This window comes from Mobula birostris, chromosome 1 (assembly GCF_030028105.1).
Source record: "Mobula birostris isolate sMobBir1 chromosome 1, sMobBir1.hap1, whole genome shotgun sequence".
Lineage (NCBI taxonomy): Eukaryota > Metazoa > Chordata > Chondrichthyes > Myliobatiformes > Myliobatidae > Mobula > Mobula birostris.
In genome coordinates this window covers 103,814,039-103,840,939 of record NC_092370.1, presented here as the reverse complement: position 1 = coordinate 103,840,939, position 26,901 = coordinate 103,814,039, and the positions used below count along the sequence as shown (strand labels likewise).

Genomic DNA, 26,901 nt, shown 5'->3' with positions numbered 1-26,901 from the left:
TTAAAGTACATGTCCTGCCTGATTCTGGAAGCAAAGACTATTTGCCCTCCCATATGTTCAGATTGTTGCAAAATATTTTATAGCCAGTAGATATTTTTAAAACTTAATCATTAACATTTTATGTAAATAAATACAACTGCAATGTGTATAACACAAGTCCCATTCAAACAAATTAGACCAAAAGACCATAAGACATGGGAGCAGAATTGGGCCATTTGGCTCATTAGCAATGCTTCGCATTTGATCATGGCTGATTTATTTTCACCTCAGCTTTATTTTCCTGTCTTCTCGTAACCTTTGGCACCTTTACTAATAAAGATCCTATTAACCTCTACTTTAAATATTCCTAGTGACTTGATATCCATGCCTTGTATGGCAATAAATTCCACAGTTTCACCACCCACTGACTAAATAAATTCCTCCCCATCTGTTTGAAAGAATGAACTTCTATTCAAAGGCTGTTCATCTGGTTCAAAACTCTCCCGCCATTAGAAACATTTTCTCCTTGTCTACTCTATGTAGGCCTTTCAGTATTTGGAAGATTTCAGTAACATTTTGCCCTCATCCCACCCCCCACCCACCACCCACATGCTCCTAAACTCCAGCAAGTACAGGCCCAGAGCCGTCAAACACTCCTCATACATTAACCCTTTCATTCCTGGGATAATTTTCATAAACTTCCTCTGGACCCTCTCCAATGCCAGTACATCCATTGGGGCCCAAATCTGCTTTTAGTACTCCAAATGTGGTCTGACTGATGCCTTATAAAGCATTACATTCTTACTTTTATATTCTAGTCCTCTTGAAATGAATGTTAACATTGCATTTACCTTCCTTACTACTGATTCAACCTGCAAGCTAAGCATTAGGGAATCCTGCAGAATTCCCAAGTCCATTGCACCTCCAATTTCTGAATTCACTCACCATTAATAGACTACACCTTTACTCTTTATATAACTGCAATTGATTTATATCTTGTTCTGTATCATCTGCAAACTTACTAATGCACCCATCTACATTTTCATCCAGGTCACTTATGTACTTCACAAACAACAGAAGTCACAGTACAGATTCCTGGAGAGCACCACTAATCACTGACCTCCAACTAAAATAAGTCCCTTCGAACACAACTTTCTGTTTTTCTTAGGCAAACCAGTTCTGAGTGCAAATGGCTTTTGAACATCATCGATCCCATCATCTTAATCTTCTAGATGAGCCTCCCATGAGGAACTTTGTCAGACGCCTTACTGAAATCCATGTAAACAATATCCACAGCTCTACTTTCATCAGTTGCCCTTGTCACCTCATCAAAAAGCTTAATCAAGTGAGTAAGACATGCCTTACCCCACACAAAGCCATGCTGGCTCTCTCTACTTTGACCAGGATTCTTCAAATGCTCATAAATATTATTCCTAAGAATTCTCTCGAGTAACTTCTCTACCACTGTTGTGAGACTTATTGGTCTATAAATTCCAGGATCATCCTTGGTTCCCTTCTTGAATAATGGAACAACATTGAGCTGAGCAGTTCCAATTGTAAAGTTTTGCTAAAAGGGAAACAAAAGTTGAAGGTGAAATGACATTGAAATTTAGCATCTGGGCTAATGACTATTTGATTTTGAAACAACAGCATTGAAAGTGAGTAAACTAATGCCATAGCCACAGGAAAAAAAAAGTTCAAAACAAATCTTGAGACCTGTCCAGTCTTACAGAAATCAATGTCTTTGGTCTAATGGAAAATACAACGGCCAGGATTTTGCAATTGTAATGATAGTAAAATGATCAGAATTTAACACAATAACATGGTAAAACAGCAACTTTTACAGTAAGTACGTGCACAGTTAAATGCAGAAATACGGAATTTATTCTGTTTTACTGTAAACAACAGAATCAATAAACTGAGAACAAGCAATATTTATAAGCTAAAGCTCAGAATATATCAAATTAAATAAAGAATGGAAAATTATTACAAAGGCAAAAGATGAGTTTAAAAATATTCAATGCCTCTGACAGCAATTTGTAACCTAAAGGAGACCGTATTCTTACTTCAGCACATTCTGTAAAACTGGTGAATTGTTGATCATTAAGGTGAGTGGTACTTACAATGTACCATATTTAACTTTCTGTGGTAAGTGCAATAGACAGTAATTATCCAGTGAAGGACTACTTAAAAGCGCAGTGAAAACGAGCACAAAATGCTGTTTGAACAAACCTTGAGATTTAGCATTGGACACTAGACAGCAACTTGTGACAATTCAGGATTACTTTCATTTAGACATTCAATTCTGTCTAATGTATTGCAATATTAAAAAAAAATTAAAAGACAGGAAGTGGGATGAGATGTATCTGTAATATGCACATTGGAATCACTTTATTGCAAACAAATTTGGTCAAATCTAGAAAATGTTTGAACTATGTGCATGACTTGGAATGCAGACATTCTATACCAATGATTCTGGAGGCTAATATTTAGATTGTGATTACATTGCATCACGATTAGATCACAGATACCCAATGACATGCAGCCACAATTTTTTGGTTATTTTCAGAATCTGTTTTTTCAAAGATTGTTGTTATGTAGATGTATAAAAGGGAAGTGGCAGGTGTTACCACAATATGAGAAATCAAAAGGAGAATCAGGAAATAACAGAGGACAGCTTGACTTCGTAGTCTGTCTCTGTACGAATAGCACTGATTTTGTGAATTCTGATCTCCTTATGTTTGGGACTGACATAACTAATGAATCTGCATTGTTAACAAGGTTAATTCCTAAGATGGTTATCTTTTGAGAAATCATTGAGTTTATTGGATTTTAGAAAAATGAGACAGTGTTGAGTGTGTTTGATAGAGTAAATAGAGTAAAGCAGCATAGAAACATGCCCTACAACCCAATTAGTCCAGGCCAAAAAAAAGTGTCTACATAAGCTTGTCCCATCTGTATGCATATGCCTAGTATCCCTCTCAACTTTTCTTATTCAAATGCCTTGCAAATGTTGTTGCATTTACCTCAGCTACTTCCTCTTGTCAACCCGTTCCATATTTGCACCACACTCTGTCTGAAGTTGCTCCTTGTGTCCCTTTTAAAACTTTCCAAGCTCACTTTAAACCTATGCCTTCTAGTTTTTGTTCCCTTTCCCTGGGGGGAAAAGACTACTCTCAGTGGTCCCTTTATTAGGTATATCTGTCAGCCTGCTTGGTAATGCAGATATCTAATCAGCTAATTATGTGGCAGCAACTCAATGTATAAAAGCATGCAGACATGGTCAAAAGCTTCATTTTGTTGTTCAGACCAAACATCAGAATGGGGAAGAAATGTGATCTAAGTGACTTTGGCCACTGAATGATTGTTGATACCAGACAGGGAGGTTTGAGTATCTCAGAAGCTGCTGATCTCCAAGGATTTTCATGCATTCCAGTGTCTTGAGCTTACAGAGTTTTTGGAAAAACAAAAAAAAAGCTGTCAATGAGCAGCAGTCAGCACTGTTGTTAATGAGGGAGTTCAATGGAGAATGGCCAGATTGGTTCAAGCTGGCAACAAGACGACAGTAACTCAAATAACCATGTGTTACAACAGTCGTTTGCAGAAGAGCATCTCTGAATGCACAGCACATTGAACCCTTGAAGTAGATGGGCTACAGAAATAGAAGACCACATCAGCTTTCACTCCTGTACTTAATAAAGTGGCCACTGAGTGTATATTCATCCTCCCAACACACTGGAGGAACTCAGCAGGTCAGGCACCATCCGTGGAAACGATCAGTCAACGTTTCGGGCCGGAACCCTTCATTAGGACTGAAGAGGGAAGGGGCAGAGGCCCTATAAAGAAGGTGGGGGGAGGGTGGGAAGGAGAAGGCTGGTAGGTTCCAGGTGAAAAACCAGTAAGGGGAAAGATAAAAGGGTGGGGGAGGGGAAGCAGGGAGGTGATAGGCAGGAAAGGTGAAGAAGGAATAGGGGAAAACACAATGGGTAGTAGAAGGAGGTGAAACCATGAGGGAGGTGATAGGCAGCTGGGGGAGGGGGCAGAGTGACATAGGGATAGAGGAAGGGAGGGGGAGGGAATTACTGGAAGTTGGAGAATTCTGTGTTCATACCAAGGGGCTGGAGACTACCTAGACAGTATATGAGGTGTTGCTCCTCCAGCCTGAGTTGTATATAATTCAGTAGGGTATTTTTACCCTTGCAGTTTCTTAACCCTACCCACAAGAATTCTACATCTACCTAAGTCACCTCTTTCAAAAGAATTCATTTTATTTTTTTAAACCAACAGAGCCACCCCACTCCACCCCCTCTGCCTACCTGCCTGTCCTTTTAATTCTTTGATGTTAAGCTCCAAACTGTGATCTTCTTTCAGCCATGACTCAGTGATCCCACGTCTTACCTGCCAATGTCTATCTGCGCCACAAGATCATCTACTTAATCTGTATACTGCATACATTCAAATACAATACCTTCTGTCCTGCATTCGTCACCCTTTTCGATCTTGCCCGTATGTTACACCAACACATACAACTGACAGCAATTTTACCCTATCTGCGCGTCCTTCCTCAGTTTCACTACACACTACATCAACTTGTATACCAACAGTAACTGGAATGAACCCATCATTCCTCTCAATCTATCAGAATCTACCACAATCATCTGGTTTCTCCTTACCATCTCAAAAATCATGATATGAATCTTGTACCAGTCCTCCTCATCCTATAGTGTTTCCCCTTATCATAACATATAAATCTGTATTAATAGAGTTGCTTTCCCAAGTTGATCTCATGCTGAAATTACCTTATGGTTGTCAATTATGCAATTAGTGAATAAGAAACTCACGTAAAGAACCTTACAGTTATACTCCCAAGTTTCTGGGGCACAGAAAAGCAGCTCTGTATAAAATTTACATCCAAAGTTATTTTTGGGCTTTATACGAAGGCAGCAGTACAGATAACTTTCCTATACAATATCTAAAGTATCATGAGACCTAGAGGGTGCCTGGTTGCAGCTCAGCCCATCCCAGCTTCTAAAAACCTAATAAATTATTAAGAGAATGTATATTTACAAATTTCAGCTTTATGGAACAGTTAGTAGAAAAATAAATAAAGGGGCTCCTTTTGACTGGGTTAACTGAAATGTGCACGTAAAGTTGAAACTCATCTTGGAGTTGTCTTTTTACTCAAGCACTGGACCCACACTCTGCGTTAAAGCACACACCATATTATGAACTTCAATCCAAATATATTTTGAACAAATGGTGCTCTCTCGGGAGCATTGGCCATTCCTCCTTGGAGTCATTCATCTGTACAAAGCACTTCTTGCATCAGGGACACTCCTTCCCACAGACGTCTCAGCCATGTTCCCTCCTTTCCTCTCTGCAGCTCCCATCAAAGAAAACTCACAAACCACACTGTCACAAATCTCTCTCTGCCCAGCTGTCTCTAGAACCTTTTCTCAAATCTACTATCCTGATTGATTGACACAGTTCTAAAGTTGAATATCATAGCCCCTTATCTTTAGCCAAAACCAAACATCCTACCAGCAGGACATGCTTTTGCAGAAGCTGCTAAAACGAAATATCTACAGCATAACGGTAGAAATCTTATCTAGGGCATTACAGTTTTCGCCCCACTAAAAATAATCATGTCCTCATGACTTTGGAACTTATTAAACTATTATTAATAACATTCAAATGAATATCGTGATTTTAGGACCCCAAATCCATTTGTACCTGGAAGTAGCATATCTGACCATGGAAATGGACATAACGGTCTGCTTTACAGGTGCATCCTCTGCCAGCCTAGCTAGGGATTTCTTGACTCTCTGAGACTTTCTTAACTCACCTTAGGCTTTTCCGGCTTCAACCACCCCTGTGGCCCTTCCTGTCTACCAGAGGATGCCTCCCCCTGTCTATCACTCATACTTTCTGGCAGCTCAGGTCTCCATGCTTCATGACTGAACTTGGCTTCCTCCAGTTTAAAAAGGGGCAGCTGGACATCTTCAACCTTTACTGGAGCTAACCAGCAAGATCTCTCTCAGAAAGGGGTGTCCTCGGTCACTCTAATAGTGTGGAAATACTTTTGGAGCAACCAACATCAGACTCGTCAGTAGAAAATCACCATCACGTTCCAAATTCTTCTCAGTTAATCTCCTTTTCCATTCCTCTGGTATAAGTCACCCAAGTTGTATGACTTCGATGTCGACTTCCTCGATTCAGGAGACTTGTTTCTCTTCAGTTTTCTACAGAAAACTAGACACTACTGTCACAGGAAGAAGAGGGGCAATTGGCACCCCACATCTGAAGGTGACATCTCTTTGAGTTCCTGCTAATCACTGTCATCCTGTTTGCATAGACAGCCAAAGATTTCGGCATTTCAGGTCTCAACAGTACTCTTGCAGGTAAGTGTAGCCCTTCTTCCTGATCATCAAGAGAATCCACCTGGCTGGCCAGGGTGTTGGGCAATTCCAGCAAATTTGGGGATTCCCATCACTCTAGTTACTCCTCCAGGACATAACATGACAGGTTTGGAATGGGTGTACCATACAGTTCCTCATTTCTACTTATCATCCTGCTTAGGGGAAACTTGCACCTTCTCAAAGCAGCTCTGAACACCAGATGAATGGGCAAGGTTTTCATAAAGTTCCCTCTGTTTCTCTCCTTGGATGTTCCCACGAGCCTTCTCACAAGTATTCATTCCCACTAGATTGGAAGCTGCACTCTTCAACCGGATCTGGGCAGACCAACATTGATGTGTCAATAGTCTCAATTACTCCAACATCTGCTTCCAAAAACTCCAGTTTCAACAACAAGTAGCCATCATAGCTCATCGGTACTAAGGCCCCAAATCTCAAGGGCACTGAGTGGCATCAATGGTAAATGCGTTAAATACTGATTGTAAAAGGATCTGTACCGTAAATTAACTTGAGAACCAGCGTCAATTAGCGCTCTAGCATAAGTACCTTCAATCCATAGGGATACATCAGAGGTTGGTGCCACTAAACCTCTGGAATAGTGTTCTGCACTTTAGCATTTCCCTTAATACACTGATTTGAATGTATTCTCTCAGAGACGCCAGCCCGTCGTTTGCTGGGTCCCTCCGCACTTGTGCCTCTTTTCTTCTCTGTTTGATTAACTGCTGACTTACTCTTCGAAGATTTTCCTGCCCCTCACAGTCTCACATGTCCATTTTCCACATAGTTTTAACAGAAAATACTGGTCACCTCTCTGGTCAAGAGACCCTTTTCAGCAGCAGTCTTCTGCCGTGTTTCCCAATGGATGTATCATGTTTAGCTGAACATCAGCAGACATACATTGAATCAGCTCAGCTCGAAGGTTTTCTGCCTCATTCCTCAAAAGCTTTATCTCCATAACATCAGGGGCCACTTTAGCAACAGAGGCTACCACTGAAGATACCACTTGGCTTTCAGAAATGTCCTATTTCTCAATCACATTTTCCTCCTCTAACTGTTCTGAATAACTTGGTAAAAGATGGAGGAGGGCATATGTTGCAGGTCATTTGAATACATAGAGCAATCGTGTCATGTGACAGTGCGCCCTTCACAACTTACTCCATCCTCAAGCAATTTCTTTCAGATGGTTGAATGCCCCCTTTGTGGCAGAAACAATGCAGTAGTTTCTCCAACCTAAAAATGTAGGCAGACAGCTTTTCTTCTTCCTCCTGGAATGTGTGCCCAAACTTCCGTCATTAAATCAGCTGCACTTTCAACAGTGCCAAAGCACCTCTAGAGCTCACTGGTAATTAGCTTACGTAGCTAATAGATTTTCTGCCTTTAGGAACCTCAGTATATCAGCCACCAAACCCTTTAAGCTCTCTACTAGTCTCTGTTTTTCCATATCATCTGAGTACTGCCATTCATCCAGTAACCGCAACGTCTGATCAGTCAAGCATCATATTCTTCTTCCCCATCGAGTGTAGACTTGACCCCAGAGAACACACCCAGCCTACAATAACTTTGGCTCTCTGCAGATGCACTTCTACATTTACTAACCAGTGATGTAAATGCCAAAACAAGTTCAAAATTTAAATCAACTGCTGATGGACCCATTTAGACTTTTCACATCAGATAACACTTTTCCCTCACTTCGCAGAAATGAGAACAATTTGTCTTTTAAAGTTTTCACCCTCGTCTACATGCCCCCTTCTCTAAAAATATGGGCTGCCCATGGCCCCCCCTCGCCAGGGTCTCCCAGCCTATCAAGCAATGCGACTTCAGTCACATCACTGCTAGTCTGGACTAACACAACATCCTTATCAACCGATTGGTCAAAACCTGTTCTGTCAGCGTAACTTTCCCCAAATCTTTTGCAGAAGGCACTCTGAATAAAAGTTCATCGGGAATTCGGACATCCAGTCGGAGTACTGTGAGCAGTCTTGGGCCTTGTATTTAAGAAAAAGTCTGCTGGCATAGGTTCACAAGAATGATTATTGGAATGAAAGGATTAACGTATGAGGCTATTGGATGTCTCTAGGCCTATACTTGCTCGAGTTTGGAAGAATGAGGAAGGATATCTTTCTTTTCAAATCTTTTTATTGTTATACAGGAAAAATAACATGAGTACATTGAAGTAACAACACTTACAATGTCTCAAAAAAGACATTATCTTAAAGATTGAAAAAAATTTTTGTGATAACAAAAAAAACCTAAGCAGAAAAGTGAGAGGAAAAAAAAAAAGAACCCGTTAGGTGTACAACCCCAGAGTCATGCGTCATACAAAAAGCTTCTAAAGATAAACATCAAACCGCCAGCAAGAAAAGAAAATATACTAAAAAATTTATAATTAGATCGCGGAAGAATTAAATTCAATGAGGAAGGATCTCATTGAAACCTATCAAATATTGAAAAATCTAGACGAAGTGGATATATAGAGGATGCTACCTGTAGTGGGGGAGTCTAGGACCAATGGCACAGCCTCAGAATAGAGGGACATCGCCTTAGAACAGAGATTAGAAGGAATTTCTTCAACTAGAGGGTTGTGAATCTGGAATTCATTGCCACTCACGGATGTGAAGGCAAAGTCATTGCGTACATTTAAAGCGGAGCTTGATGGATCTTAGAAAGGATGTTAAAGGTTACAGGGAGAAGGAAGGAGAATGAGGTTGAAGGGAATAATAAATCCGCCATGGTAAAATGGAGCAGACTTGATCGGTTGAATGGCCTAATTCTCCTATTTCCAGACAGCAGAAAAGTCTAGATCAAATCCAAATCTTTGGAATAATGCAGCATCACTAACTTGCAGTATCATTCCAGCCTAAGACATGCACATCAGCAACCTCCTAAATCATCACAAGGCCTTTGTGATTTTCAGAAGGCCTTTGACAAGGTGCCACACATGAGGCTACTTAACAAGATAAGAGCCCATAGAATTACAGGAAAGTTACATACGTGGATAGAGCGTTGGCTGATTGGCAGGAAACAGAGAGTGGGAATAAATGTATCCTATTCTGGTTGGCTGCCGCTTACCAGTGGTGTTGCACAGAGGTCTGTGTTGGGGCTGCTTCTTCTTACATTATACATCAACGATTTGGATTATGGAATAGATGGCTTTGTGGCTAAGTTTGCTGACGATACAAAGATATGTGAGGGGGCCGGTAGTGCTGAGGAAACGGAGAGTCTACAGAGAGACTTGGATAGATTGGAAGAATGAGCAGAGAAGTGGCAAATGAAGTACAATGTTGGAAAGTGTATGGTTATGCACTTTGGCAGAAATAATAAATGGGCAGACTATTATTTAAATGGAGAAAGAATTCAAAGTTCTGAGAAAGCAATGGGACTTGGGAGTCCTCGTACAGGATACCCTTAAGGTTAACCTCCAGGTTGAGTCGGTAGTGAAGAAGGCGAATGCAGTGTTGGCATTCATTTCTAGAGGAATAGAGTATAGGAGCAGGGATGTGATGTTGAGGCTCTACAGGGCGCTGGTGAGACCTCACTTGGAGTACTGTGTGCAGTTTTGGTCTTATTTAAGAAAGGATGTGCTGACGCTGGAGAGGGTACAGAGAAGATTCATTAGAGTGATTCTGGGAATGGGAGGGTTAACGCATGAGGGACGTTTGTCCGCTCTTGGACTGTATTCCTTGGAGTTTAGAAGAATGAGGGGAGACTTCATAGAAACATTTTGAATGTTGAAAAGCATGGACAGAGTGGATGTGGCAAAGTTGTTTCCCATGATGGGGGAGTCTAGTATGAGAGAGCATGACTTAAGGATTGAAGGGCACCCATTCAGAACAGAAATGCGAAGAAATTTTTTAGTCAGAGGGTGGTGAATCTATGGAATTTGTTGCCACGGGCAGCAGTGGAGGCCAAGTCATTGGGTGTATTTAAGGCAGAGATTGATAGGTATCTGAGTAGCCAGGGCATCAAAGGTTATGGTGAGAAGGCGGGGGAGTGGGAGTAAATGGGAGAATGGATCAGCTCATGATAAAATGGCGGAGCAGACTCGATGGGCCGAATGGCCGACTTCTGCTCCTTTGTCTTATGGTCTAAAATGTTTTAAAAAACTGAATGAATTTTAAAATGAACGAAACCTGATCATAAATGAACAATCTGCTTTTATGAGCAAATTGGCATCTCACAGCTTGTTTTGGCCTTTCCTGAATGTTGACTTCCAGCAGTTTTACATTGAGCATTATTCTTATTTCAGCTGTATATCATCTATCCCGAGTGATACTGCTGCACAATGCCCCATTGCCTTTATGATTTACCAAAGTTGCTACCCCAACCCGCATTTGTCCAAGGCTTTACGGTTTACGGAGAGAACTTGGACTTTCCCACTTAATGCAAAATAAAAATGTTCTTGCTGGTTTGCCATAGTCCTCCTAAATGGAGCCTTCTGAGAATCACTAGAATCCCCAAATGATGAGGCATAAGCCCTATTAACCACAATTTTAAAAAGCTCTTCCAAAGCAATTTTTGTCGCTGAAGGTAAGCTAGTTTAGAACGTGGCTTGGCTGCCTACCAAAGCCAAATGTTTAACCACTCACTACTGCAGACTGGGAAGTAAGATGAATGCTATAGTATATCAGATGCTCATATTAAATTAAGGAGTTGGGAATGACAGGAAATTGGCAAGGTGCACAGCTATTTTTCATTCTAATATTCCTGACCCAGGTCCCTGTCCTTCTTTGACAGTCAGGTACCTGGTCTGGGACATCATTTATCACCCAACAAACTCAAGGGCCCAGGATTTTACAGTCAGCAACTCATTCTGATTTTCTAGTTAATAAAATTTTGCCTTAAATGATCATGTAGAGAGGAGTTCCAGGACTACACTAAATCCTGCCAATGACCTGCCCCTTAATTTTAAATTGCAGTGTTGGAAGTGTACTCTGATACAATCTGAGGTCATTTATGTTGGGAATTAAGGTTCAATATATCATTACCGTGCGTAGAAAATTTCCAATAATCTGACACATGGGATTTTGGTGGTATTAGTAAACCTATTTAAATGTTATTCCTATTAATATCCCAATTTTTTAAAATTTGCTGTTTTTAAGATGTTAGCACAATATAGAATAAAGTTGTAATAAAATAAAATAAACTTCTGTAGAAGTACAGGAAAATGTAGACGATGAATGGACAAATGAGCACAGTTGACGGGCAAGTTCATGGGAAGGTGGCAGGCTCAGCTGCATTTACTTTAATGGAAGTCAGATGAGCATACAGCATGGATCAACACTTGGAATAATGGTATTATTTCAATTATATATTCCAGAGTATGGAAGATTTGGAACTGACAAAAGGGAATGCAAGAGAGGATAGGGGATTGACCACTTTATTGATATGGATAATGCAAACATAGTACTTTGAGGAGATTTTTTGGAGGGACCATCCAATGAGATGATACTGATGGAACTTAGTAAGAGATGGTCAGTCAATTTGATGGGAATGTACTGCAGCCCTCCCAATAATCAATGGGAATTACATGACCAAATGTCTAAGCAAAACACAGCAAGGTGCAAGAGCATATACTACGGCCACTTTAGGTACACCTGTTCGTTAATGCAATTATCTAATCAGCCAACTATGTGGCAGCAACTGAATGTACAAAACCGTGCAGACATGGTCAAGAAATTCAGTTATTGTTCAGACCAAAAATCTGAATTGGGAAGAAATGTGATCTAAGTGACTTCGACTGTAGAATCAGAAACATGAGAAAACCTGCAGATACTGGAGATCCAAAGCAACACAACAAAATGCTGGAGGAACTCCGCAAGCCAGGCAGCATCTATGGAAAAGAAAAAAAATTGTGACATTTTGGGCTGAGACTCTTCAATTGTTGGTGCCAGACATGGTGGTTTGGGTATCTCAGAAGCTACTGATCTCGGGATTTTCATGCACAATTGTGCCTAGAGCTTACAGAGGTAGGTGAGAACAACAAAAAAAATCAGTTTTGTGGGCAAAAATGCCTTGTTAATGAGATAAATCAGAGAAGGACATCCAAACTAGTTCAAGCTGACAGGAAGACAGCAGTAACTCAAGCCATGTGTTATAATTGTGGTGTGTTATAATTGTGGTGTGCAGAAGACCAGCTGTGAATGCACAAGGATTAGAACCTTAAAGTGCTTGGGCTATAGCAGCAGATGACCACACAGGGTAAAAAAGGGTAAAAACTCAATTATGGGAATCATAAATAGGCCTCCAAATAGTAGCCAAGATGTGGGGTTGAGATTGAAAAGGGCATGTAATAAGGGTAATGACATAATTGTATGGGGGACTTCAATATACACAGGGATTGAGAAAATCAGGTTGGTGTCAGATTGCAAGAGAGCGAACTCTGGGAGAGGCTGTCTTAGATTATGTGTTATGTGATAACCCAGCTCTTATTAGGGAGCTTGACGTAAAGGAATCCTTAGGAGGCAGTGATCATAATATGATTGAATTTGAGAGAGCGAAGCATAGCTCACATGTATCAGTATTGCAATAGACTAAAGGGACTTAGAGGCAAGAGAGAGGAGCTTGCCTAGGTGAATTGGAGGAGGATACAGGCAGGGTGATGGTAGAGCAGAGATAACTGAAGTTTTTGGGAATAGTTCACAAGGCGCAGGATAGAGGTCTCACAGAAGAAGTAGTTTTCAAATGGCAGGCTAGGCAACTGTGGCTGACAAGGGAAGTTAAAGACTGCATAAAAGCCAAGGAAAGGGCATATAAGGTAGCAAAAGTGAGTGGGAAGTTGGATTATTGGGAAGTCTTTAAAATCCAACAAAAGGCAACTAAAAAAAGCTATAAGAAGGGAAAAGATGAAATGAAGGCAGAGTAGCCAATAATATAAAGCAGGATATTAAAAGTTTTTCCAGTTATATAAAGAGTAAAAGGGAGGTGAGAGTTGATATTGGACCACTGGAAAATGATGCTGGTAAGGTAGTAATGGGGGGGGGACAAAGAAATGGCAGATGAGCTTAATGGGTACTTTGCATCAGTCTTCACTGTAGAAGACACTAGCAGTGTGCCAGAGGTCTGTGAGTGTCAGGGAGCAGGAGTGAGTGCCATTGCTATGACAAAGGGAAAAAGTGCTAGGCAAACTGAAAGATCTTATTGTGGATAAGTCACTTGGGCCAGATGGATGACTTCCCAGAGTCCTGAGAGAGGTTGCAGAAGAGATAACGGATGCATTGGTCATGATCTTTCAATAATCACTTGATTCTGACATGGTGCCTCAGGACTGGAAAATTGCAAATGTCACTCCACTCTTTAAGAAGGGAGGAAGGTAAAAGAAAGGCGATTATAGCCTAGTTAGCCCCAACCTCAGTGGCTGGGAAAGTGTTGGAGTCTATTGTTAAGGATGAGGTTTTGAGGTACTTTGAAACTAGTGATAAAATAAGTCAAAGTCAGCATGGTTTCTGTAAAGGGAAATCTTGCCTGACACATCTGTTAGAGTTCTTTGGGGAAGTAACAAGCAGAGTGGACAAAGGAGAAGCAGTGGGTTCATTTGCTTGAATTTTCAGAAGGCATTTGATAAGGTGCCACACATGAAGCTGCTTAACAAGATATATCCTATAGCATCACAGAAAAGATACCAGCATGGATAATGGAATGGCTGACAAGCAGCAAGTGAGAATTAAGGCCTTTTCTCTTTGCCTGCCGTTGACTAATGGCGTTCCTCAGGGGTCAGTATTAGGACCTCTGCTTTTCACTTGTCAGTGATTTAGATAATGGAGTTCATGGCCTTGTGGCAAAGTTTCCGGATGATACAAAGATAGATGGAGGGGGAGGTGGTGCTGGGGAAGCAATGCGATTACAGCAGGATTGAGACAAATTGGAAGAATGGGCAAAGAAGTGGCAGGTGGAATATAGTGTTGGGAAATGGATGATGATGCATTTTGATAAAAAAGAACAATAGTGCAGACTATTATCTAAGTGGATGAAGGTTCAAACATCAGAGGTGCAGAGGGACTTGGGAGTAGTCGTGCAAGACTCCCAGTAATTTAATTTACAGGTTGAGTCTGTGGTAAAGAAGGCAATTGCAAAATTTGCATTTATTTCAAGGGGAATAGAATATAAAAGCAAGAAGGTAATGCTGTGCCTTTATAAGACTCTAGTCATGCTGCACTTGGGAGTTTTGGGCCCTTTATCTCAGAAAAGATATGTTGTCCTTGGAGAGAGTTCAGAGGAGGTTCACGAGGATGATTCCAGAAATGAAGGGGTTAACATATGAGGAGCATTTGGCAGCTTTAGGCCTGTACTCACTGGAATTGAGAAGAATACAGGGGATCTCATTGAAACCTACTGTATGTTGACAGGACTAGATGGAATGGGAGTGGAGGGGATGCTTCCGAGGGTAAGGGTACCCAGAACTAGAGGGCACAGCCTCAAAATTGAGGGGCGACCCTTTAGAACAAAGGTAAGGAGGAATCTATTTTAGCCAGAGTAGTAAATCTGTGGAATGCTCTGCCACAGACTGCAGTGGAGGCCAAGTCCGTGCTTGTATTTAAGGTGGAAGTTGATCATTCCTGATCGGTCCGGGCAGCAGAGGATAAGGCGAGAAGGCAGGTATATGGGGTTGAGTGGGATCTGAGTTCAGCCATGAAGGAATGGCAGAGCAGGCTCGATGGGCTGAATGGCCTAATTCTGTTCTTGTACCTTTTTGTCTTATGAGGTTCCACTCCTGCACCTGATAAAGTGACCACTGAGAGTATATGATCATAGCAGCAGGCCATTTCAACTTTCCCAGTATTGACTGGGATGGCAAGGGGATTAGATGGGGTGGAATTTGTTTAGTGCATCCAAGAAAGCTTTTTAAGACAATATATAATGAGTCCTATTAGAGATAGGGCAGTATTCAGTCTTAGAAAAATGTATCTGGGCAGGTGGTGTAAGTGTGAGTAAGGGATCATATTGGCAACAGTGACCGTAATTTTAAAAGTTTCAAGATAGCTACAGATAGGGATAAGGTTGGCCTTTGGGTTAAGGTCTTAGATTGGTAGCAGGCTGATTTGAATGACATAAAAAAGAACCTGGCAAGTAAATGTTGGGAGCAGATGCTTGCAGGTAAAATGGCAACTTATAAGTGGCAGTCTTTTAAAAGGGAGCCACTGTGAGTTCAGAACCTACATATTCCACTAAGTCTGAAAGCAAAAATGACAAGATTAATGAACATTGGATGACAAAGGAAGTTTAAGGTTTGATCAGTTTAAAAAAAGAAACCTAACAGGTATAGGCAACAGAGGTAGATGGATTCTATGGAGAAGTATAGAGTATGTAGCAGAGAACTTAAAATAAATTAGGAAGGCTAAAAGGAGCTCTGAAATTTGTTTGACAAGTATGATTAAGGATAATCGCAAAACATTCTGTAGAGCATATCCAAGTTGCTCTCTTCAGGGACCAATGATGTTGTCTTTGGATGTTGTATATGCTGACATATATGTACTTTGGTAATAAATTTACTTTGAACGTTGAGACCTACAGTATCCCACGTTTCTATAGGATTCAAAGGAAGAGTTAGCCATAGGTGAGATGCTAGAAGAATGGAAGATAACTAACATTGTTCCTTTATTTATTAAGGGCTACATGGATAATCAGGTCTTATGTTAGTAGTTGGGAAAATACTGGAGAAAATCTTAGAAGATAGGATTTATGTACATTTGGAAAATCAGGGCCTAGTCATGGATAGTCAGCATGTGTTTGAGTGGGGGAAATGCTGCCTTAATAACTTGATTAAGATTTTCAAGAAGGTAACTAAGGTTGATGAAAGCAAAGTGTTGGCATTATCTAAAGAGACTTTAGTAAGGTATTTGACCAGGTCCCATATGGTAGGTTGGTCCACAACATTATGGCACATGGGTCAAAGACAATTTGGCTAAATGGCTCCAGAACTAGCTTGGTGATAGGAGACAGAGCGTAGTGATGTAAGGATGCTTTTCTAATGAGAAGTCTATGACCAGTGGCGTGCTACAGGGAACTTTGCTGGGACCCTCATTGGCCCAGTATTAGTGAATTAGATGACAATGTAAAAGCTATAGAAAATTGTACAGCACAGAAAGGAGGTCCTTTGATTACATTCTTGTCCATGCTAAATGTGACGCCTATCAACACCAATATCATTTTCCAGCATTAGCCCCATACCCTGCTGCACTTTTCCTGTGTATCTCTCTAAATGTTTTTTTTTATTGTAATTGAAACTACCACTTTTCCTGACAGCTTATTCTAAATAAATCATCACCGTCTGTGTGGAAAACGTACCTCTCAGATCTCCTTTAAATTTCTCCTCTCATGATCTGTATCCTCTATTTCTAGACTCTCCTGCCCTGGGAAAAATGTACTCCACCTTATCTATATGTGCCTCTCCCTATTTCATGAACTTCTATATGATCAGACCTCCGCCTATGAACTTACATGTGAGAATAAATCCAAGTGGTCATCCTGCATCGGGAAGGTCTCTCCCAAGCAGAAATTTTGCAGCAGACAGGAGTTTCAAGATGTGCTGCCCAAGCTCTTCTGAGGAAGCACAAAGAAACGGGCAAAGTTGAGGAACAGAAATGCAGTGGTCGGCCCTGGAAACTGAGTGCAGCAGTTGAGAGATACATCAAATTGATGTCCCTTCTAAATCGGAAGAAGTTCAGCACACCTGTCAGCTCTGAATGTACAGAAACCACTGGAAAGCAAGTATAACCCTTTACAGTCCAAGGTCTTGTCAGAAGTGGGCTTCATGGAAGAGTTGCTGCCAAACAAGCATTCCTCTGAAGTAAAAACAAAGCTGAAAGACTCAGCTATGCACAAAAACATCTAAATACAGCACTGTATTTAGATGCACGTAGCATTCAGTTTAAGGTAGTCAAACTCATGGCGCAAATAGATTAGTTGGTATGACATTATGGGCATCACTGAGCTGTGGCTGAAAGAAGGACAAGGTTGAGAGTTTAACATTAAAGGATATACTTTGTATAAAAAGGACAGGCAGGAAGGCATAGGCAGTGATATGGCTCTGTTGGTAAGAGATGGAATTACATCTTTAGAAAGGGGTGACAGGGTCAGAGAATGTAGTAGAATCTTTGTGGGTGGAGTTAACAAACTGCAAGGGTGAAAAACCATTATGGGAATCATATATAGACCTTCAAATAGTAGCCAAGATTTGGGGCTGAGCTTGCAAAGGGAGCTGGAAAGGCCATGTAATCAGGTAATGTCACGATTGTAATGGAGGACTTTAATATGCAAGGGGATTGGGACAATCAGGTTGGTGTTGGATCGCAAGAGAGGGAATCTGTTGAATACCTACAAGATGGCTTTTTGGAGCAGCTTGTGCTTGAGCCTAGTTGGGGAAAGGCTATCCTAGATTGGGTATTGTGTAATAGCCCGGATTTTCTCAGTCATCTTAACGTAAAAGAACCTTTAGTAGGCAGTGATCATAACATGATTGAATTTATACTGCAATTTGAGAGAGAGAAACATAACACCATAATTCTCTCCAGACTTGACGAGAAGCTCAGAGACCTCAGCCTGCACTCCACCTTATGCTGCTAGATCCTAGACTTCCTATCAGATCACCGTTAAGTGGTAAGGATCTGCTCCCTCACCTCAGCCCCTCTGACCCTCAACACTGGTACCCCCCCCCCCCCGTTTGTGTTCTGAGTCCCCTCCTCTAACATTGATTAGCCTTATTTCTAGTGGTGATGTGACAGCCTACAGAGGAGAGGTTAACACCCTGATAAAGTGGTGCGAAGGTAACAACCTCTCCCTCAGTGTCCAAAAAACAAAAGAGCTCATCGTGGATTACAGGAGGAATGGAGACAGGCTCACCCAGATTAACAGCAATGGGACTACATTTTCAAGTTCCTCGGTATGCACATCACCAAAGTTCTCGCCTGGACTATACACACTGGCTGTGTGGCAATGAAAATCACAACAGCATCTCTTCCATCTCAGGCAACTGAAGAAGTTCAGCATGAGCCCCCAAATCTTCAAGATTTCTACAGGGGCACCATGGAAAGCATCCTGACTGGTTGTATCACCGACTGGTATGAGAACTGCACCAACCTTGATCGCTGGACACTGCAGAGGGTGGTACGGACAGCCCAGCACATCTGTGGATGTGAACTTCCCTCTATTGAGGACGGTTACAGCAGCAGGTGCATAAAGAAGGCCTGGACGATCGTCGAGGATACCAGACAACCCGACCATAAACTGTTTCAGCAGCTTCTGTTTGGCAAATAGTACCTCAGCATTAAAGCTCAGACCAACAGGCGACGGGACAGCTTCTTACTACAAGCCATTAGACTTATAAATTCACATATCTGTACATTGTGACGGAGTCATAATGCAAAGATTTTTACTCCCCCATGTTGTGGGATGGATGTAGGATTTAAATAAATTCAGTTCAATTCTTCCTGCACTTCAACAACATATTTGCACAGAATACTCCAAATGCACCCTAACCTTTTATTTGTACAACTGTAATATGATATCCCAATTCCTGAAGCCTTGGCCAATGAAGGCAAGCATACCATAGCCTTCACCATCTTGTCCACCCTTGTGTTGACACTTTACAGGAACTATGTACTTGTATCCCTAGTCTCTGTGTTCAGTGACAAACCAGCCCCCTCCTCTAATCCCCTAGACCCCTGCAACTTACTCGGCATGTTCTACCCTGGTTTAACTTTCCAAAGTTCATTTGTTCGCACTTTCACAAGTTAAATTCTATCAATTTTGTAGTATGCAATTTGCCTCAGGTCATGTTAAATAAAACAGTAATGATAGAAAATAGAAATAGCTTTAAAGCACAGCTATTTGTTTAAGGAGGAAAATGAACAGATTGTTAAAGACCTACAATCATCCATCAGGTGTAATTCCACATACAGGATGTCGCCCACTAGCACTATTTATGAAACATGAAATTGCTAGTCTGAAAAGAAGTCGCATAAGTGTTGGCACGAATTATTTAATATTCTGACAAATTAATCCTTAAAATGCTCATTCAGAGCTCAATTATGTAATATTATTATCTGCAGCTTTAGTTAGAAAGAATAATACTTTACCTACCAACCTTGGTTAGAATGTAATAAACACACACACACCTGAGTACACCATTTAAACAATCACAGTCTAGGTTCAAAAGAGTATGTGAACCTCTGGGGTAATGCCTAATGGGTTATTTGGGTCAAGTGTTCCAGTCAATGAGATGAGATTGGAGTTGTGGGTTGTAGAGGTGCCCTGCCCTATATGTAAAAAAAAGACAAAGTCAGGTTACTGACAGAGCTGACTCTTTTCAAGAAAGATCTGTTTACTGCACCATGCCTCGAGCTAAACAATTTTCAGAGAACCTTATAGAGATCCGTGAAGCTGGAAAAGGCTGCAAAAGCATTTCTGAAGACCTGTGTGTCATCATTCCACAGTAAGAGAAATTGTCTACAAATGCACGAAGTTCAGTATTGTTGCTATTCTCTCTAGGAGTGGGCATCCTACAAAGGTCACACTAACAGCACAATGTGCAATGCTGAAGAAGATAAAAAAGAACCTGAGGGTAAACAGCAGAAGACCTGCAAAAATCTCTCGAACTTGCTAACGTCTCCGTTCATGTGATCACTATAAGAAAAACAGTAAACAATAATGCTGTTCATGGAAGAAAACATTGCTGCACATCTCAAGTTTGTAAAAGACCACCTGGATGTTCTACAATGCTTCGAAGACAATGTTCTGTAGATTGATGAAACAAAAGTTGAACTTCTTGGCAGAGATGCACACCGCTATATTTGGAGGGAAAAGGGCACTGAACACCAACACCAAATCCTCATTCCAACTGCAAAGCATGGTGGAAGAAGCTTCAAGGTGTGGGGCTGCTTTACTACCTCAAGGTCTGGTTAGCTTGCAATCATTAAGGGAACAATGAATTCACAATTGTATCAAGACATTTTACAGGAGAATATCAGGGTAGCGGTCCTCCTTTACTCTCTGTATATCTATAACTGTATCATCACCCACAGCTCCAATCTGCTAATTAGATTTGCTGATGACACTACCCTAATTGGTGTAATCTCAAATAATGAGACAACCTACAGAGAAGAGAAGGAGTCATCACCCTGACACAGTGGTGTCAAGAAAACAACTTCTCCCTCAAAGTCGCAAAAACAAAGGAGCTGCTTGTGGACTACAGGAGGAATGGAGATAGACTAGCCCCTATTGACATCAGTGGATCTGGGGTTGAGAGAGTGAAAAGCTGTAAGTTCCTCGGCATACACATTACTGAGGATCTCACATAGTCTGCACGTATTGGCTGTATTGGTTTCACCTCCGACATTTGAAGAAGTTTGGTGTGGGCCCCCAAATCCTAAGAAGTTTCTATAAGGGCATAATTAAGAGTATCCTGACTGGCTGCATCACTGCCTGGTATGGGAATTGTACTTCCCTCAATCACGGGACTCTGCAGAGAGTGGTGCGGACAGCCCAGCGCATCTGTAGATGTGAATTTCCCACTACTCAGGACATTTACGAAGGCAGGTGTGTAAAAAGGGCCCAAAGGATCATTGGAGACCCAAGTCACCCCAACCACAAACTGTTCCAGCTGCTACCATCCAGGAAATAGTACTCTAGCATAAAAGCCAGAACCAACAGGCTCTGGGACAGCTTCTCCCACCAGGTCATCAGACTGCTTAACACATGCTGACACAACTGTATTTCTATGTTATATTGACTGTCCTGTTGTACATACTATTTATTATAAATTGCATATTTGGACAGAGACATGACGTAAAGATTTTTACTCCTCAGGTATATGAAGGATGTAAGTAATAAAGTCAATTCAATCACTTGAAGCTTAATAGAAGTTGGATGATGCAACAAGATAATGATCAGAAACAGAAGAGTAAATCAAAAACAGAATGGTTTAAAAAGAAGACAATTCGTGTTTTGGAATGGCCAAGTCAGAATCCAGACCTTAACCCAATTGAGATGCTGTGGCATGATTTGAGGAAGGCTGTTCATGCAAGGTATCGCACAAATATTTATGAACTGAAACAGTTCTGTATGGAGGAATGGTCTGATATTCCTCCTCGGCATTGTGAATGTCTGATCAGCAGCGACAGGAAACGTTTGGTGGAGGTTATTGCTGCTATAGGAGCTTCTATCAGTTATTAAATGCAAGGGTTCACATACTTCTTCCAGTCTGGACTGTGAATGATTAAACAATATATTCAGTAAGGTCATGATAAGACAATTGTTTGTGTGTTATTGCTTTAGGCAGATTGTATTTGTCTATACTTCATTAGGAGTTTGAAGAGATTTGGTATGTCAACAAATACACTCAAAAACTTCTATAGAGCATTTTAACAGGCTGCATCACTGTCTGGTATGGGGGCACTACTGCACAGGACCAAAAAAAGCTGTAGAGGGTTGTAAATGTAGTTGGCTCCATCTTGGGTTCTAGCCTACAAAGTACCCAGGACATCTTAAAGGAACGGTGTCTCAGGAAGGCAGTGTCCTTTATTTAGGATGTCCAGCACCTTGGGCATGCCCTTTTCTCACTGTTACCATTAGGTATGAAGTACAGAAGCCTGAAGGTGCACACTCAGCGATTCAGGAACAGCTTCTTCCCCTCTGCCATCCATTTCCTAAATGGACATTGAACCCTTGGACACTGCCTCACCTTTTTTTTATATAGTATTTCTGTATTTTGCACTATTTTTAATCTATTCAATATACGTATACTGTGATTGATTTATTTGTTATTTTTTTTTCTATATTATGTATTGCATTGAACTGCTGCTGCTAAATTAACACATTTCATGTCACATGCCAGTGATAATAAACCTGTTTCTGATTCTGATTCTATTATTGGTGACTTAGAGAGGATCAGATCACATTTTATGAGTAAGTAATGCAGAAAGCCAGATAATTGTGAAGGGTTCACTAACTTTTTCTTGCAACTGTATATAATATACATATATATAAGATCTGATCTAGTGGATAAATACCTGGTCGAAGTTAGTATGTTCTACATTGTTGAGGGAAGCATAAGAAAATGTCTGGCCATAATCATTTCAGCATTGAGGGTTCCTGCCTGGGAACTGAACAATTGCAAATAACTGACCAAAAAAATGTTTGTGAAAATAAATCCAGTAACCTCAGTGCATGCAGTTTAAGCTTGATGGGAGGAATGTCAAGGAATAGTAATCATCGACTGAATTAACCAGTCATTTGGATAAGTGTAGATTGATTGGTCATCATGGATTTGTTAAAGCCAAATCATGTCTAGCTTGGTAAGAGTTTTGATAAGGTAATGGGATTTGTGAGGAAAATGTATGTATTTGTTTTCAAAAGGAATTATTGAAGTGCCATGTAATAGTCTTATTTAAGTGGAAACCCCTGGAATGAAAAATAGCATAGATACAAAATAGAAGGAATGATAGTAGTGAATATTCTTCCCACCTCCCCTCAAGCCTGAGTGGAAGGAAGTGTTCATTGAAGATCCCCAATGGATAATGCAGGATTCTCAAGCTGCATTAATGACTTGGAGCTCTGTGCACAGAGCAAAGTTTCCATATTTGCTGGCATTGTGAATTATAAGAACATGAATAATGGACTTTAAAGAGATACGAGCAGGTTTGGGGAATCAGTACGATAGATAGCAGATAAATTTAATGCTTAGGAATGAGAATTAAGTTTTGAAATGGAAAAACGAGGAGAAGCTAAATAAGCTAGAAAGCGTAATTCTAAAAGGAACACGAGTAAAGACCTGATGTTACATGAGCATAATTCATTAGAAGTGGCAAGGCAGGTTGATAAAATGGTTTCTAAAAAAAATTGTGTGCAATTCCTGACTGTATAACAGAGACATAGGATAGAAGAACAGGGAAGTGGTAATGAACCTACACAACAATGGCTGGGCCTTTAGTGGAGTATTGGGCACTACACTTTGAAAGATGAAAAGCAAAGATCACTAAAGACATTTCTGGAATAAGACAGTTCAGTTGCATAGACATATATGAGAAGCTGTGGTTGTTTATAAAGGAACAAAGAGAATCTGAAGGGTATAGAGAGAAGTTCACAAATTAGAAACATAGAATGAAGGTCCATCATTATTTTTACACTATATTTGAAATTTATAGGAATTTTATGTCTTTGTGTTGTAGTGCTGCAGCAAAATGACAAATTTCACATCTAAGTCAATATAATAAATCTGATTCCGAATGTATTTGGCAAGAATCAAAACTGACAGGAGAAATTTGTTTATATGGCACATGTGTAGGATCTGGAATGTTCTGTTATGGTAGTAGTGGATATTTAAAATGATGAGATAGGAGGTGTCTGAAAGGAAAAAAAACTTGCAGAGGTATTAAGAGGACAGTATGTAGTGGGTCAAGCTGGACTATTCTAAACATAGAGCAGGCAAGGACATGACAGACCAAAAGACCTTTTTATGCTGTAAACCTTCTGTATTACCTTGAGCACTACAGGCTTTAAGAAATTGGATCCTGTTCCTGCTAAGGATATTGCACACAAGCACAGAGACCTTTAGGCCTGCATAGTGACACGAACTTGCAGTGTTCAGTTTCATAACGTGCAATATTATACAGTCAGTTAGGTCTTAGAATGGCAAGGGCTTCATACACTGAAGCAGGAAATAGCCAGAGGTTTAAAGTCAGTCTCATCATTATTTTAGATACCAAGTTTGTGGTGTCCATCATTTTCCCAAGTAGATGACAGTTTAAGCTTCCATGGCTACTGACGTTCTTCTTCCAGAACCAACATCCTTCAGTCATCTCCATAATCTTCCCTATCATCTCCACAGCAGTAGCCTACGATCCTTCAATTCCACTGGCTTTGAGCTGAATAAAATAACACCTTATTGGAGTATTCGTTCTGTGCATTTGGTAGGTGCAAGGTTTATTGTCACATTTCAGGCAGTCTCATGAACAACAAAATACTTGTGCTTTTTCTGCAGAATCCCTCCACCAATTCAGCATACTCTCTTGAAGATGTATTTCAATTTCTTGTCTGAAATTTCTAATCAAAAATAAACAACTAATAGTTCCATTGGCTTCATTTCACCTCAACTATTTAAGTCCAGCTGTAGTGAGTAGTTGATTTCCAATCTCTCAGGAATCCAACTGTTCCATCACTTCTAGACAGCTGGGAATTCATGCAAGCATCGATTCAGTCCTTGAAGCAGTGGTAACTACATGTTTTTGCCAAAGAACTCAGATTTATTTTTAAACTGTAAACACACTGCCTTTGCAACCTTTCTGATTAGTGTCTCGAGCTTATTTTGGAATTTAATGGGTTATTTTGTAGCCATTTAACTTCTGTTAGGAGGGGGAAAGGTGAGCATTATAAAAGGCACTAGGATAGGCACAGTGAGGGTCAGAGTTTGGGGAGCTGAGGGCTAAAACACGGGAAATTGGGACTGGCTGGGCGGGCAAGTGGTCAGTACAGACTTGTTTGACTGCATTAATCTGTGGCTGTATGATTGAAGACCACAACCTGAAGTTGTATCCATTCTTAGAGCCTATAACTGAAATTATTTTGAAACAAAACAATGCTAAACTGAGAAGGTGGTGGTGATGACAATTTGTTTAATTACTAGATATGTTTATCACTTTCACTTGAGGATTGATTTGAAAATATGATGCCAAGTCTCTAATTGCCAATTTGCTTCCAGAGTTTACATATAAACACATTAAGTAATTTACTTGAAATAATCTGATTCATAAATGTCTCTTATTTACAGCGCATCAGATTATTATGATTATGGTCATGGAACTGGTCAGGAATCATATGAATCATTTGGTAAGTAATCGCGTATTATACAAAATTTCTAGGTGTTATTCATATTTCAGGTGCTGTTGGATAAAATGAAAATTTTGTGTTATCACATATTTAGGATGTCCCATAAGAATTACAGCAAAGGAACTGTTCATTGCACCTACCTAGTTTATATTTCATATTTCCCTATGATGCAGCAGGAAGCTATTTTGGCCCATTGAGTCTATGTTGTAGAGTAATCCAATTCACTGATTTATTTTCCTTATAGTGTATTGCCCCTCTTTCTATTCTCAGTCTTCTCCCACATTCGAACCACCCACCCCAAATTCGACAACTCATCTGTATACTAGGGGTGAATTACAATGGGCATATAACCTACCAATCTAGCCATCTTTGGGTCGTAGGAAGAAACCGGGGAAAATCCACACTGTCACAAGGAGAATGTGCAAGTATCTCACCAACAGCACTGGATGACAGGAGTGAACCTAGTCACTGGAGCTTTGAGGCAACAGCTATCTCAACTGTGATGTTCTGCACAATCCTTTTCTTGCCCTACTTTATGTAGTTCTCTTAAGTACTTGTACTGCTTTGGGAGCTGGTATTCAGTTAGAATTTTTAAAAAATGATGGTGGAAATCTCAAAAAAAAAACAGAAAATTCTGGAAACACCAACCAAAGATAGAAGCCCAGATGTAGCCTGGAATGGAATGTATTATTTATCTGGAGAGGCTGGGTTTCTTTTCCTTGGAGAGGGGGAGCCTGAGGGAGGACCAGATAGTGGTAAGCAACGGCATGAGGGATAGTGACAGGGTAACAGTAAAGCTTTCTTTCCATAACAGAAATGTCTAAATTCAAAGGCTCTAGGTTTAATGTGGTGGCAAGCAGTTAGGAGGTGATCTGAGGAATAACGACTTCACCCAAAATGGTTGAGTGAAGTAATTATTACTTTCTCAATGGTTAAGAAGTATTTGGATGTGGATGTGAATTACCATGGTACAGAAGGCTATGGACCAAGTGCTTGAAAATGGGATTAATGTAGATAAGTAGTTTATGATTGGCATAGTAATAGTGCAGTGGGGGGGGGCGGGGGTTGTCTGGGCTGAAGTCACAGTTTTGTGTTGTATGACTATTACAGAAATGTAGTCTGTTTCCACCAGATGCACTAACTAATTTGTTTTTACCCTTTCATAAATATTCCCTTTGTTTACTTATCTCTCTTCCGTCTTCCCTGCTACAGAAAATTGAATTGTTGCAATGGATTTGGACATGTAATGTTAACTTTTTTCTCTTACACATATTCTGTTTGACATGCTGATTGTTTAGAGTTCTTCAACTTTGCACTTCCTAGAAAAAGAGACAAGAAATGGAGAAGAGGCTCAAAAGTTGAGAACAGAATAGCATAATCAGTAATGCAGTCTCCAGAATTTTCAAACCAAAATGCACAGTGGTTTTGAAAAAGCTGTTTTGAATTCTGAAATTGGTAGAGAGACGCAGGTGTTAATTACATTTCACTTGAATTGGAAATGTTAGTGATTAATAGTGTTTGAACACCACAGAGGCAGGGGAAAGAGCAAAAAGGAAAGATTTGTGCCTGAGTAGAGGATGGATGTTAATTGAATGATAAATAATAGTCCAGACAACAAGGGAGGTAATTATCTGCACTGAAGACCAATTGGATGGTGGGTTAGAAATAGAATACGCCTCTACCAAAGGAG

At 40.5% G+C, this 26,901-nt stretch overlaps 1 protein-coding gene across 3 annotated transcripts in view; it reads left to right on the top strand.

The window, feature by feature from the left end:
- Window positions 1-26,901, top strand: part of LOC140198562 (KH domain-containing, RNA-binding, signal transduction-associated protein 3-like) — a 217,417-nt gene that overhangs the window by 157,357 nt on the left and 33,159 nt on the right. For all 3 annotated transcript variants that reach the window (XR_011886202.1, XM_072259588.1, XM_072259589.1), the window contains exon 9: window positions 25,153-25,211. Coding sequence is in view for 2 of the 3 variants with exons in the window: in XM_072259588.1 (XP_072115689.1) it covers window positions 25,153-25,211 (59 nt within the window). In the remaining variant the exon portion in view is untranslated. The remainder of the gene's footprint in view (window positions 1-25,152; window positions 25,212-26,901) is intronic.